This window comes from Cottoperca gobio, chromosome 24, assembly GCF_900634415.1.
Source record: "Cottoperca gobio chromosome 24, fCotGob3.1, whole genome shotgun sequence".
In the NCBI taxonomy this organism is placed as follows: domain Eukaryota; kingdom Metazoa; phylum Chordata; class Actinopteri; order Perciformes; family Bovichtidae; genus Cottoperca; species Cottoperca gobio.
Genome location: NC_041378.1, coordinates 2,281,694 through 2,296,395, shown reverse-complemented (window position 1 = coordinate 2,296,395; position 14,702 = coordinate 2,281,694). Strand labels below are relative to the sequence as shown.

General features: G+C 41.4%; 1 protein-coding gene and 1 non-coding gene across 2 annotated transcripts; one reads left to right on the top strand and one right to left on the bottom strand.

Annotated features, from left to right (window-relative positions):
• Window positions 1-51: 51 nt before the first annotated feature.
• Window positions 52-134, top strand: trnal-cag (transfer RNA leucine (anticodon CAG)). Its single transcript has one exon. It is a non-coding gene; the product is annotated as a tRNA-Leu (tRNA).
• A 379-nt stretch (window positions 135-513) lies between these two features.
• Window positions 514-13,530, bottom strand: tdrd15 (tudor domain containing 15). Its single transcript, XM_029462796.1, is given in 6 exon segments — window positions 514-1,231; window positions 1,966-2,109; window positions 4,797-7,463; window positions 7,465-11,274; window positions 12,118-12,181; window positions 13,425-13,530. Coding segments are annotated over 4 exon segments (6,648 nt in total). The 5' UTR covers window positions 12,150-12,181; window positions 13,425-13,530; the 3' UTR covers window positions 514-1,231; window positions 1,966-1,970.
• Between the last annotated feature and the right edge of the window lie 1,172 nt (window positions 13,531-14,702).

The following is a 14,702-nucleotide window of genomic DNA, read 5'->3' as shown; positions in this document are numbered from 1 at the left end:
GGTTGAACTCAGTAACATTATAGTGACACTCTAGTAAAGAGGGTTTTACATGTCAGGATGGCCGAGCGGTCTAAGGCGCTGCGTTCAGGTCGCAGTCTCCTCTGGAGGCGTGGGTTCGAATCCCACTTCTGACAACGTTTTTTTGTTTTCTCTTCCATGAAACACACTATAAAGTCAGAGACAGCAGTGGAGCATCTGGAACCAATTAAAATAGTCCACGGGCTGACTATTCCATCCCTTACTTGGGGAAGTCAGTGAACCTGCTCCCATTGCCTGTTTGTGTCTCTTCTGGACTTATTATATACCTCACCATACTGTCAATATATTCTTGTTATAGTCATTTATGTTACCAAATGGAGATGAATAAAGGTGCATCATGAATGGGTGTATGAGAAGCAGAAATTGTAAAAACATTATTTATTTTTAATACATCTACCTCATTACACTTCTGTTGTATGTCTGACTGTAGGCTTGTAAACGTTTCTGGTAATAGTTCCCGTTAATATAAACAGCAAAACATAACCATGTGACCTGGAAAGTACCCTATCTGCACTTCAACATAGCTGAAATACAGTGTATAGTTTGTATTCAAAACACCTGCAGGAATAAAAAACAAAAGGTCACAGAGGTTTTGTAATTGACACCACAACACATACTGGTTGAATGGTTAGGGATGCATGATGTAGTGTCCAAAAGAAGTGTAAGATACATGACTTGCTATGAGCAAACATGGATCAACAGCACACTCTAGTGGTGGAACATCAACTGGAATTTGTAAAGGGATCCGTTCAGGACTTCAGTTTTCCCAAACCCCTAAATTAAGCTTTATTCCCACTACTAGTTAAGGCAACAAAGAATATTAGAACAAAAAGGTTTACGACAGATTTAATGTTGCACCTGAAAAATCTTTTTCCATTAAACAGTTTTAATAGATACATAACTGAACATCCATCAACAGTTTTAATGTAAAGACCCTGTATGAGTTGAACACCTAATTTAAATCTTCATTAACTCAGAGTTCTTGTACGTTTAGGGACACGGTTCTCTTCAACAAAACAAAACAGTCAATATAAATAAATAAAAGTAAGTTTACATAACAACATTGTAAGGATAAGTTATATCACTCTCAAAGTGCGGAGGCTCAACGTTTAGCCAAAACGTCCAACAATCAGTCTCTCGCTTGGATTAGGAGTCGCTGTAAAGTCGCTGGACTGCCTTCACATCAGAAAACCTGCAACAGACGTGATCAAAACAAACAGGACAGACCGTACATTACTGTTGGGTTACTCAAATGTAATAGCAAGAGGCAGCATCAACTTCTGAAGAAACACTGTGCCATCACAAACCTCTGAACTACCCTGGAGGTACTTTAATCAAAACCAATGCTTTAGTTCAGAGAAACCCCAATGGCATTTGTTATGACACACTATACTATGACTTTGTTTCATAACATACATTTTAATTACATTCTCTGACTTTCTTTGATACTACATGGCACTATGTTATGATTAATGGCATACTGTATATGTCTCACCTATCGTGTATTCGTATTTATACTTCTGCACTATATTTTGCTTACAATTTATATCACTGTTCATACTGTTAAATATCTTAACATATTTATACACATACATTTGCTGTTTAATGTTTATATTACCACTATACATATGTACTTAATCCTGCACTACTCAACAGCTTTTTGCACTTCTGGTTAGATGCTAAAGGACTAAAAGGTTTTGTATAATAATAGGAGGGGGGGATTTCGTTTATGTTGAAAATCAAAAACGAAACTACAGACCATCTTGCGATGTGGATTACACCAGCCCCGACACAATCTGTCCACTGACGGACAGAAACAATGAAAGCTAAATGTTGGCAGCAGAACGTCTTCCAACCGTCTCCAGTGATCAACATACATGATCACTTGATGTCAGTAAACAAAATGTATTTAAAATATTCTCTTACATTGTTCAGATTCCAAACTCAACGTTGAGCATCGTTCCCTCTGCTTCATCTGACTTCCTGTCGGAGCCTTCGTCTTCCTGGCCACACTCTTCCTCACTGTCAGGGCTATGAGGAGCAGCTTTACTGGGACTCTGTTCCTGGAACCTGGATGCATCAGAAATCATTTGTTTTATGTATTTAGCTTGACAATGTGCACACATCTTCCAGCAAACTTGACTTTTATTAGCTGAAAAATACCTCGATTTTAAAATGAGTTTAAACTGATGTAGTTTCTTTCCTGTTGCAAAACGTGTGAGGTGAGGACAACTCATAATGTTTGTGGTACTTAAAACCTAGGAGAAAAATGATTTGTTAATTGATTTTAACCAATATTTTATTCAGATTTTATTGTTTTTTTATTTAATTAGAAACTTTCCAGATTTTGTAAAATAATAATAAATTGAATTTATATAGCGCTTTGAGACCTCAAAGCCGCTTTACAATAGTAGGGGAAGTGGGGGGAGCGGTTAAGACGAGGGAAGAAAGGGAAAGAGAAAAGGAAATAATAATAATATAATAATAATAATAATAATAATACGGTTAACAGGGGGCTATAGCAAATGATACTTAAGAGGTGAGTCTTGAGGCGGGACTGAAATATGGAGAGGGACTGAGAGTCACGGATGTCTTGGGGGAGGGAGTTCCAGAGCCTGGGTGCTGCCCTGGAGAAGGCCCTGTCTCCAAAGCTGCGCAGCTTGGATTTGGGGGTGGAAAGGAGACCAGCTGAGGTGGATCTGAGGGACCGTGGTAGGAGGAGATGAGGTCAGTGAGATAGGAGGGGGCTAGGTGGTGGAGGGCATTGTAAGTGAAGACCAGGAGTTTGTAGTTGATTCGGAGGGGGACAGGTAGCCAGTGGAGTTCTTTGAGGACTGGGGTGATTTGGTGTGTGTGAGGAGTCGGGCGGCGGAGTTCTGGACCAGTTGGAGTCTGTTGATGGAGCTTGCGGTGATGCCATATAGAAGGGAGTTACAGTAGTCAAGGCGGGAGAAAATGAAGGCGTGAATCAGTCTTTCAGCTGCTGGACGGGTGAGAGAATGTCTGATTTTAGCAATATTGCGGAGGTGGAAAAAGGAAGTTTTGACAATATGGCGGATATGGGGCTCAAGGGAGAGGGTGGGGCCGAAGATCACGCCATGGTTGCGTGCCTGAGGAGAGGGGGAAACAGTGGTGCCGTCAATGGTGAGTGTCAGGTTAGAGGTTTTGCTGAGTGTGGATTTGGAGCCGGTGAGGAGTTCAGTTTTGCTGCTGTTAAGTTTGAGGAAGTTGTGTTGCATCCATTTTATAATTTCTGTGAGACATGATTCGATGTGGGAGAAGGGGGGGGGGGGGGGGGGTTATGGGGGGATTTGGTTCTGAGGTAGATCTGAGTGTCGTCGGCATAGCAGTGGAAGTCCAGGTTGAAGTGGCGGAGTATCTGACCGAGGGGGAGGATGTAGATTGTGAAGAGGAGGGGGCCGAGTACTGAACCTTGGGGGACGCCTTGGGTGACTGTGGCTGTGGCAGAGGAGTGGTTGTGATGGGAAAGGAAGTGGGATCTGTCGGACAGGTAGGACTGGAGCCACCTGAGTGCAGTACCCTCGATACCGATGTCCTTGAGTCTGGAGAGGAGGATGTTATGGCTCACGGTATCAAAGGCTGCACTCAGGTCAAGAAGGATTAGGATGTTGTTGAGGACCTTGAGTAATGCAGTTTCTGTGGAGGGGGCGAATACCAGACTGGAGGGGTTCAAAAAGGTGATTGGCATGGAGGTGGGAATGGAGTTGTTTGGCAACAATGCGTTCCAATGTTTTTGAAAGGAAAGGGAGGTTTGAGATTGGGCGGTAGTTGTTGAGAGGAGGGATCCAGACTGGGTTTTTTGAGGATTAGGGTGATCGCCGCTGTTTTGAAGGCAGATGGGGCGGTTCCATGAGACAGCGAGGAGTTGAAGAGGTGAGTGAGGTAGGGGCAGAGGACAGGGAGGCAGGACTTCAGTAGTGGAGTTGGAAGAGGGTCAAGGGAGCAGGTTGTGGGTTTGGAGGAGCTCAGGAGGGGTAACCAGGTTGAACTGGGAGAGGCGGCAGAGGGGAGGGGATATTAGGAGGTCCAGGGAGATTGGAGAAAGAGGCACAGTGGTGGAAGCTGGAGTAGGTGCTTCTGGGTGGGGTACAGGGGATAAGTGAGCTATTAATGTTGTTGATTTTGTCTGTGAAAAACTGGAGGAATGAGTCGCATAAAGCAGGAGTAGATGTAGTGAAGCTGTTGGCACAGGACTGGAGGAGATTTTTGACTGTGGAGAAGAGGGTTCTGGGAGGGGTCATTGAAGATGGTCGAGAGGTAAGCAGACTTGGCAGCAGTGAGGGAATCTTTGTAGGCGGTGAGGTGGAGTTTGTAGGCTTCTTGGTGGACTGTAAGAGAGGGTTTTTTGGCGAGACGATCAAGTTTGCGGCCAGTCTGTTTCATTTTGCGGAGTGTGGGTGTGAACCAGGGTGAGGTGTTGAAAGAGACAGTTTTCCTTTTGAGGGGGGCTAGTGTTGAGGGAGGTAGACAGGGTGGAGTTTAGGAGGTTCGTAATATCATCGGGTGAGGTGATGGTTGTGTCCAGGTGGACAGTAAAGGAAAGCAGGCCAGAGAGATGGTAAAAGCCACGAGCCCATGCAAATGCTATTAATAGATAACATTTGTATTCATTCTATACTGCTATACTTAACTTAATCGTGTGTTGTATACATAATACAAATTAAATGTGAAAAAGCTGTAAAAGTTGTTTCATAAAAGTATAATAAAGACACGAATACAGTGATATAAGAGCCTACCTCAGTCCCAGCATGATGTCTATATAATTGCCGTGTCCAGCATCCACCAGCTCCTTGGCAACATGGACGCCATCTGCCAGAATGTCCACCTTCCAGTGTGTGTTTGAAACAAACTCCCTGAAGAAGATCTGGAGGTTCTTCTGGTACAAACACTGTTGGAAGAAGACTGCTGCTTCATCGCTCCACTGTCCACTATCCACTCCAACTGGCTTCACCCCCCTCAGGACACAGGGGTAAGTTACCTTTGGGAGGTTTGTTATCTCCTCAGGAAGCCTCTTGAGCTTGAAGCAGTCTTCATACCGGATGCATTCGTAATGGCCATAATCCACCAGGTTTAGGACCGCTGTGGTGTCGGCCTGAACAATTTCAGCCCTGCACCACTTATTCTTGGTGTCGGATTTAAACAGGCAGCAGGAGCCAGAGACTAAGTGGGCTTCAGGAAGGGGAGTTATCTGCCCGGGCAGGTCGTCCAACATTATGGACACTTTGTTCATGACGAGAAGCAAGTCCTCCAGAACGACGCAAAACTCGGTGGGTGTCGTCACTGCTGCAGCAAAGCCGGAATATGCTTTGTGTATATCAATAGGAGCAAAGACAAGTTGCTGAGGAGGGACTGTGTCTAAATTGGATTCTTTAGTTTCAGTGGGTTGCAGGACCATCTCTTTATTCTGCTGCAGTGAGCTTGTGATTTGACGAACGAGGAACAGTCCATTCATGACTATTTCAACCTTCCACAGTTCATCAGCTTCTGAATGACACTCAAACACCAGCTTGACTTCTTTGCCTATCATTGGTTTGAGAGTTTCACTCCAAAATTCATGAGCACCCTCTTCACTGAACCCAAGGCAGTTCACCTTGCATAAAACTGCAAGGTTCGGGATTTTTGTCAGCTCTCTACACTGTTGTCGGATTGAGCCACTTGGAATTTCTTCTGTTATTCCACGATCCACGAAAAGGACCTGGCATGTTCCCTGGCATACATCCTGAACAAAAGCCCTGTACCACCGTTTGTCCTCGCCTACCTGAACTAAGCACTTGAGGCCTTGTTTGACATCCTCTTCAGCCACCATCTTGCACTTGTGTAGGTTCTCAGCTATTAGACTTTCCAATGCAGTAAGCTGTTCACTGGTCTTATTGAGTCTGATGTAAAAAGTGCCGTTACTCAGGACCGACAGAACTGTACCACTCTCTGTGTCTTTAACTTGAATAGTCGGGGGTATGATTGAATCTGCACAGTCGCTTATTCCTTTAATCTCCTTAGATTCACCCTCGTTTCCGGTCGGTGTTCTATGTTCTTCTAGTTTACGGGACTGTGTGGCAGGTGATGGTTTCAGTATTAAGTTTTCACCATAAAGAGTAGGTCTTTCGGATTTAGGAGTTTCCTTCTCGCTCACTTCTTTCTGCTCACAGGATGTCACCTTCTCTTCTATCTTAGATGAGTCTGCAGGAGACTCTTCGGTTTCAGTGCTACTTTCAACAGCTGCTTCAAGTACCACTGGAAGACCAACAACCTCATCAAGAATCTCAACCTTGACTTCCCAATGAACTTCATGATGACGGACAAAATCAACCATGAGAGGCTTCTCCATTACAGCGTCAGTAAAAGAAGTATCATTTTCGTATGTGCTTGTGTCCAACAGGGAGCATGATATGCTGAATCTTGGCTGAGAGAGATGCTCCTTTGGTATGGAGTAGATCTTCTCCTTCCCAATGACTGCATAGTTTCCATAGTCCACAAACTCAACTTTGAAACTTGAACTTCCTTCACAGTCTGTCACAACAGAACGATATAGAGCGCCGTCTTCCTCATACTCAGCCAGAACAAGGTCATTGATTCCCAAAGACGTGGTAGTTTTCAAGGAATCTCTTAAAGTACTTGAGTTGAGATCTTCACCCATTTTCAAGATGGAAGGTTCATCCTCTGACAGTTGAAGGAAGAAATTGTTGATCGAGTCGATGTGGGAGACGAAACACTTCGCCCTGAAACCTGCGCTCACTTTCACGTTCGGCAAACAGGAGGGTTGAGGGATCTTTGTTTTCTCTGTATATTGTGGTTGTACTGACTTTGTGTTTGTATCAGGGTACTTTCTTTGTTGTTTTACTTGTGTGTTCTTGTTCCGAGTTTTCCCACGAACATCGATTCTTGTGTTTTCTTTCCTTTTGTAAGGTGCAGTCCTAACTTGACCGCATCTGTAGGCCTTCTCGCTCACTTCTTTCTGCTCACAGGATGTCACCTTCTCTTCTATCTTAGATGAATCCGCAGGTGACTCCTCTTCAACTTTGGTTTCAGTGCTACATTCAACAGCTGCTTCAAGTACCGCTGGAAGACCAACAACCTCATCAAGAATCTCAACCTTGACTTTCCAATGAACTTCATGATGACGGACAAAATCAACCATGAGAGGCTTCTCCATTACAGTGTCAGTAAAAGAAGTATCATTTTCGTATGTGCTTGTGTCCAACAGGGAGCATGATATGCTGAATCTTGGCTGAGAGAGATGCTCCTTTGGTATGGAGTAGATCTTCTCCTTCCCAATGACTGCCGAGTTTCCATAGTCCACAAACTCAACTTTGAAACTTGAACTTCCTTCACAGTCTGTCACAACAGAACGATATAGAGCGCCGTCTTCCTCATACTCAGCCAGAACAAGGTCATTGATTGCCCAAAGACGTGGTAGTTTTCAAGGAATCGCTTAAAGTACTTGAGTTGAGATCTTCCCCCATTTTCAAGATGGAAGGTTCATCCTCTGACAGTTGAAGGAAGAAATTGTTGATCGAGTCGATGTGGGAGACGAAACACTTCGCCCTGAAACCTGCGCTCACTTTCACGTTCGGCAAACAGGAGGGTTGAGGGATCTTTGTTTTCTCTGTATATTGTGGTTGTACTGACTTTGTGTTTGTATCAGGGTACTTTCTTTGTTGTTTTACTTGTGTGTTCTTGTTCCGAGTTTTCCCACGAACATCGATTCTTGTGTTTTCTTTCCTTTTGTAAGATGCAGTCTTAACTTGACCGCATCTGTAGGCATTCCATGAGAATGAGGAATTTAAAGAATGCCCTTTCTTGCACCGAATTGAAGTCTCTGTGTTTCTTGCTTGGAGAGTTTTAGTGTTTGCCTTTGTGCTGCTCACAAAACTCACAACAGTCTTTGGTTTTGGCGAAAGACCGAGAATGAGCTCCTTTACCTTCTCGTTGATGTTAGCATCTCCATCAAACAGTTCAACATCAAAAGAGCCATCTTTGTTCTGTCCAACTATAACGGCTCTCACTTGCTTATTGAGGATTGCACCATCAAGCCATTCTTTGACATCTGCATAGAGCTTTTCCTTGGACACTGAAGCAAGGTGGCATTTCACAGCCTGCATGGGTGTGTACAATATATCAGCAGAGTCTGTGGAGATATACATGACATGGGTTTTCTCAGATATGTTTGAGTTTCCATAATCCACAAAAAACACATTGAGATGCAGAGGTGACTGAACAGGTTCTACCAAGCCCCTGTACCATTTGCCATCAAAGTATTTTGCCAGGCACAGCTTGCTCACTGCTCCCGTACTGGCTTGCATAATTATATCGCTCTCTGAAATGTTCTTTTCAAGCTCCTTGATGAATTGAGTGTTTCTCTCAAGGTGGCAGTAGATCTCCAACTGACTGCTAATGTGAGTGACGTAGACTTGTTCTTCATTTCCAGGACTTAGATCATATGAAGAGTAGACAAAAGACTCTGGAAACACTTCTGACAGTTGCTTTGTTGTTGTCACTTCTCTTGGCAGGCCCTGTTCTAAGAGCAAATTTGTTATGCGCCATTGGGTTTGGGTGTTGTAGAGTTCCACAACATTGCACAGTCCTTTGTTTTTCACATTGAACTGAGAGACAACTTCACATCTTAGACCGATGGGGTTGTCCAGGACAAAATCTTTCAGCGACTTACACACCTCCGGACTCCAATCCCCAATGTCTTTAGGGTCAGCTGGTTTGATCAGGTTGTAAAGGCTGCACCTGAAAGCTTGTCCTTCCAAATAAACATATTCAGGCATAATTGTCTGAAGATTGTGCTCCTTGATTTGGATGGTAAAGCCATAGTCAACCAATATCACTGTGGCAAGCCCTTTCAGCTTCTCTATGAGGAAGGCCCTGTACCATCTTCCATCTTGAGGTGACTTGGCAATGCAACAGGAATCTCCTGATTGGAAGGGAACTGTGTTAATTGAGTAATATTGATTAATTTTATCCATCAGTTCCTCCAAAGCTGGAGCTTTATCTAGAAGCTGGCACCAGAAATCTGAGGGAGACTTGATATAAGAGGAACGCACAGCAAAATTAAACCCAGGCTTGATGCTTAAGGCTTTGAAGCTAGCAGGGGCTTGGCCCTTGTCAGTTTGATTTTTGCATGTTTTCTCTTTCTCCTCACAGTCCTTCAGTTGCTCTGTATTCCCATTGATTGCTGATGTCACACTACATCTTGAGCACTTTGTTTTTTCTGTGAAATCTGTGTTGTTTGGCACCAGACGCTCTATGGCAATGTTGTTCCAGTATCCAGCTTGTTTGGAAGAGATCATGAGCTCAGTGATACTTTGATTGTTGTCACTTCCAATGTCATGGAGATCAACAACACATTTGTTTTTTGTCATTTGGACAACATGGACAAGCAGGGCTTTGTTTGACACAGCTCGTCTGAAAAAGTCAGTGGTGGCGCTGGTCCACACTTCATCCAAAGGAAAAACATTAACAAGAGTACAGCAGAAGGCAAAGGCTGAATTTCTGGCAAATATCTCTGGGATCTTCTTGATCAATATGTGTGGCACTTTCTCAATGTTCCCAAAATCAATAAAAAGCACTTCAGATCCATGCTCAAGAGTGTCTGTCACTATACCCCTGTAAAAATGCATGTCTTCCTCATAAACTGCACAGCAGGGTGTCCCTGGTTCAGGATTCAACAGCACGTCTTCATCCAGCTTCACTTGACTGAAGTTATCTGCGATTTTTGTCATCATTTCTTCAAACTCATCATTGCGTTTTTGTGTTCTGATCCAGAAGTTGTTTGTATTCCGGACATGCTCGACAAAGCCCACAAATACAGAGTCTACTTCCACCTCTTCTGCTTTCAGTGTTTTACCCAACGCTTCACCTATGATTGTTTCATAGTATAAATAGCCACTCTGAGGTGATGATTCTTCCGTCTCCAAAACTGACTCAACCTTTATTTTAGGAAGCTCTTGAATGGGCTCTGGTTCCTTCACATGAATATTGTCTGCGCCAATTACTGTGATAGAGTACAGGTGCTGTTCTTCGTCAAAACTTCTGATCTCCACATCTAGCACTTTTCCAAGCAAGCCTGCCTTGAGAAAACTCAACTGCTGAGTTTTGACCACCTCAGCCTGATCACTCAGAGAGAGCGAGCATGGGAACGCCATGATGGGTGTTGAAAATAAGTCAGGTGGCAACCTGTAGACGTTCTCAACTTTAACAGATTCAAAGAATCCGTAGTCAATGAACAAAACTCGAAGTTGAGAGTTAACTGGGAGAAAGTGCACAAGGCCTCTGTACCATTTCCCATCTTTGCTTTTGACTGAGCAAAGTAAACCCAGGTTTTCTGGAGTCTTCTGATTGAGTTCTTTGGTTTGGTACTCATTAACTGCATCAAGCTTCTTTGACATTTCCCAAAGATCTGTTTCCATGCTGGTCTTCTGACAGTAAAACAGTCCAGGGTTAACAGCAGCAGTTACACGTACTTTAGCACGTGTCCCACAACTCAATCTAGGCACAGAGAGAGACATAATATCTTTGTATCCCTGCAAACCAGACGGTCTGAAGCAAAATTCTTGTCCCCTTGGCTTTTCAATAAGTAAGTCGGGAACTGGCTCTATGTTTTGTTTGAGCGGCACCTCTGTGAGCATCCCAACCAAGAGAAGGAAGGTATCTGTGTCCACATGTCTCCCAAACCCATGTCGAACAAGGTCAATGTTAATGTCAGGGGCTTCCAATAAAAGCACTTTGTGGGGCAGGAGGGCTTGGATGTAACCTGTGACATTTGTTCCAATCAGGTTTGAGAAGTACGCCTCCACTACAGAATGAGAACAACCTTGAAGCAGCAGTAAATTTGCAAGAAAGCCGCAAACTATCTTGGGAGGGAGGATGAACAGGTCACTTGAACAGGAAGATATGTGGGCGATGTCGACACTCAAGACATTACCATGATCTATGAGGAAAACATCAAACAATGTCTCTCTTTGGTTCTGAACTCTTCCTCTGTGCCAGCGGCCTGAAGTCAAATCTTCCACGATGCAAAACTCTCCTATATCCACTGTAGTTTCAGTCTTTGGAATATTCTGTATTTCCCCTTGCAAGATGTTATAGTCAAGATCGCATATGGAAAGGTACTGTCCCTGGAAGTGTATCAAGGTTACTTCAGGGTTCCAGTCCAAGTGAGTTAACTTGAGGTCGACTGGCCAAAGGGCACAAAGTGCAGATTGACCAGACCTGCAAATTTAAGTGATTTTTATTAATAACCTTCAAAAAGTGTTAGTCAGTTAATTCAGTTTAATTCTTATAATGATAAGACAACCCGTAGTGTGGAGCAAAATAAATTGAAACAATTCCTTTGGTCTCTACTCCCTTTATAATTAACACTCAACTGTTTATAGCAAGCAATTTAAACATTTACATTGAAATTACTTTCTTTTTTGTTGTAGCTACAGTGGATTTACATAAAATGCTAAAATACAGTTACAAGTCAATATATTGAGATATTTTGCCATTTATTTAATCAAATTTTGTTAAAACTTTCATATGCATAAAATGTTTACTTTGTTATGCAATCAAACTGAGGGATCTGCATTTACATTTATCACAGTCCCTCTAACATCAAACATCGCTGCACTACTTTTTGTACGATCTAAGCCACTGTTAGAGATCGATGAAGTGCTTTTGATTCAGTATCACAAAACATAATATTGCGGGACCCAAGTATATCCATATTTTCTTACACTTCGAATTTAAATTGGAGACCAAATAACTGCTGTTTGGCCAGATTTGGTGCTCCACTAAATTTTAGGGAACCGACTCCTCAAATGAAAGCCTGGAAAATAAATACCTACATAATCACAACTTTATCTAAGAGCTTAGCTGTCAACTTCCTAAACAGAAAATAAAAATAAAAATAATAATAATAATAATTAAAAAAAAAAAAATATATATATATATATATATATATATATATATATATATATATATATATATATATATATATATATATATATATATATATACTATAAGTAAGAACATGCCAGAATCACTTCATTTTTGCCACATTGATTTACTCACTTTTGATGTTCGGATCCCATCACTGACGACATGGCTGCAGCATCAATAACAGTTACATCCAAACCTGAAAGAAAAAATATTTTTCCGATAACTAAATGTAGATCTGATGTTTCCCTTTGCATAATAAGCTTGTATACATTTAACAAAACAAGGCTCAACTTTGAAACATTTTCATTTTATTTATTTTTTACTGTTAAGTGGGTTTTATTTGGAAAGTTTTTCCTATCCAAATTGAGGGTCTAAGGATCGGTTTTGTATTGTAAACCCTTTTGAGGGAATTTTGGGCTATATAGGGGTAGATAGTATATAGGGGTGGTGATGGCCTAGTGGTCTAGAGGTACGCCTTCCAAACAAAACACTAGAAGGTCGGGAGTTCAACCTTCTAGTTCAAGGCTGCCACCATTGTACCCCTGAGCAAGGTATTTAACCCTGAGTTGCTTCAGGGAGACTGTCCCTGTACTTAGTTCACTGTAAGTCGCTCTGGATAAGAGCGTCTGCTGAATGACCTGTAATGTAATAAATAAAACCAACCTGGCTTTAAACAGTGCAAAACCGTTTGCGGTCTAGAATAGATTATAATTTCCAAAGCAAAATATGCATAATGTACTTCAGAGGTTGGCCAGTGAAAAACAGTGACATTAGCTTTAAGGTCAAATGAAGAATACCACGTGACTGTTGATGTCTGAAGCTACAAATGTCACGTGCGCTCTGTCATTCAGCTTGACAGCACATTACATGCAGCATACTACACAAACTGTATGTACTGCATACTGCCTGCTAAATTAACATTTTAGTATGCAATTACCAGCAAACTGTTCAAACTGAAGTTAACTCAACGTCAAATGGCATTATCGGTCCGAGCTACCAGTTGAATTAATGTTTCATGTTAATCAACATGACCTCTTCCACTCAATTTAATATTTTTGAGGGCATATGTGATTTTAGCAATGTTGCTAACGTAGCTAGCTTGATTACATTTTAGTTAGCTCCAAAAAATAAAATATTTAAATGTAGGAATTGTCATTTCACTAAATCCAGAGTCTAAAAAATGATGTCCGGACTAAAAGTGACTCAACAAACTGTTTCATGGCGGTTTAAATTGACATTCAACGGGAGTTAGCGGCAAAAACTAGCAAAGAGCTAACATTGCTAATTTATGCTAATGCTAAACGATAGTGACGCCATTGTTCGGCCAAACGGTTATTTTAATCCATGGTCAGTTTTATCTCAGATTACCGTCCGTGATTGTAAACACCAACAACCTTCTGACTAAAGTCACTTCATGAACATTAAGGGCCGTGTCCTACCTTTTGTACCACCTCATGTCTGCAAACGGTCAAATTAACGACAAGATGCTGCGACCTGCACGTGCCAGCCCTCACTTCCTGCTTCTCCTCGATTACGTAATCTGTTTAGTATCCTACAAACTCGAGGATTAATCTTTAAAATATATAGTTTTATTGTCTATTGGCAGAAATATGTGACGTTAGAAAACTGAATTTAAATCATTTTAATTTTAATTTGGAAGTGCTCATCTTGAATAACTGCATTAGGAAACTGAATTTGAATTTAAATGTGTATAGTTTAACTTGAATAACTGCATTAAAAACTGAACTGTGTATATATAAGTACAATTTTGTGCTACGTTATAGTTTTACTCCACTACTTCTTAAAGACAAATGTTTTACTGTTTACTCCCCACGTTTTGTTGCTAGTTTTTTTGCAGTTTCAGTTAATAAAATACATTATTTAGAATAGTGCTTAAACAATTATTCAATTAAATGATATGAAAGAAGAGTAATTGGCAACAATTCTGCAATAATCTGTTTGTAATGTTGTTTTTTGGTTTTAGACTGTTGGTAATAAAACTAATATAATTTCTTTATAATAATGTTATCTTTGGCTTTAGGAAATTGTATTTGTTGCACTATTTTCTGACATTTTATAAACCAAACAATTAATCGATTAACCGAAAAATATATTAAAAGATAATTTAATCTTCTTTTTCCTATATTTAAGCAGATAAAAGTCTTATTACTCTTAAAAACATAATGATAATATCCAGTCAAGATATACAACATCTGTTAGTATTTTAAAAACTATGGACAATTGTTTTCATACATATATAACTGTGTAAAGGTCCAGCTCAGTGTGGGAGGCAGGATAGATGGATGGACAGATGGATGAGGGTTTTTCTGTTAATCATTAATAACCTGGATTAGCCCCAGGCTTCTGTAAATATGATGAATGCATCCACGGCTTCATTAGCTCTGCCTTCACACAGCACGGCTTTATTAGCCTGAGGTTGCTCTGTCGGGTTTACCAGAGCAGTTGTTTCCACGTTTCTTCAAACTTCAAAACAGTATGGTTGGACGAAAAAATGCTGGACGTAGTGTTTCAGATTTGTTTTATCTTTTCCTGGACTTGTGTGAATGTGGGATTGACAAACAGAGTCTAAAAGATTCACAGTTTTAAGGACACATGAGCTGCAGTGGACTGTTTCTTCTTCCACAGCCGGCCGACTTCAGTTTTCTTCTGTTTTTTGTCTTTGGTTTATTTGTTTAACGACATTTGTTTTTATGTGA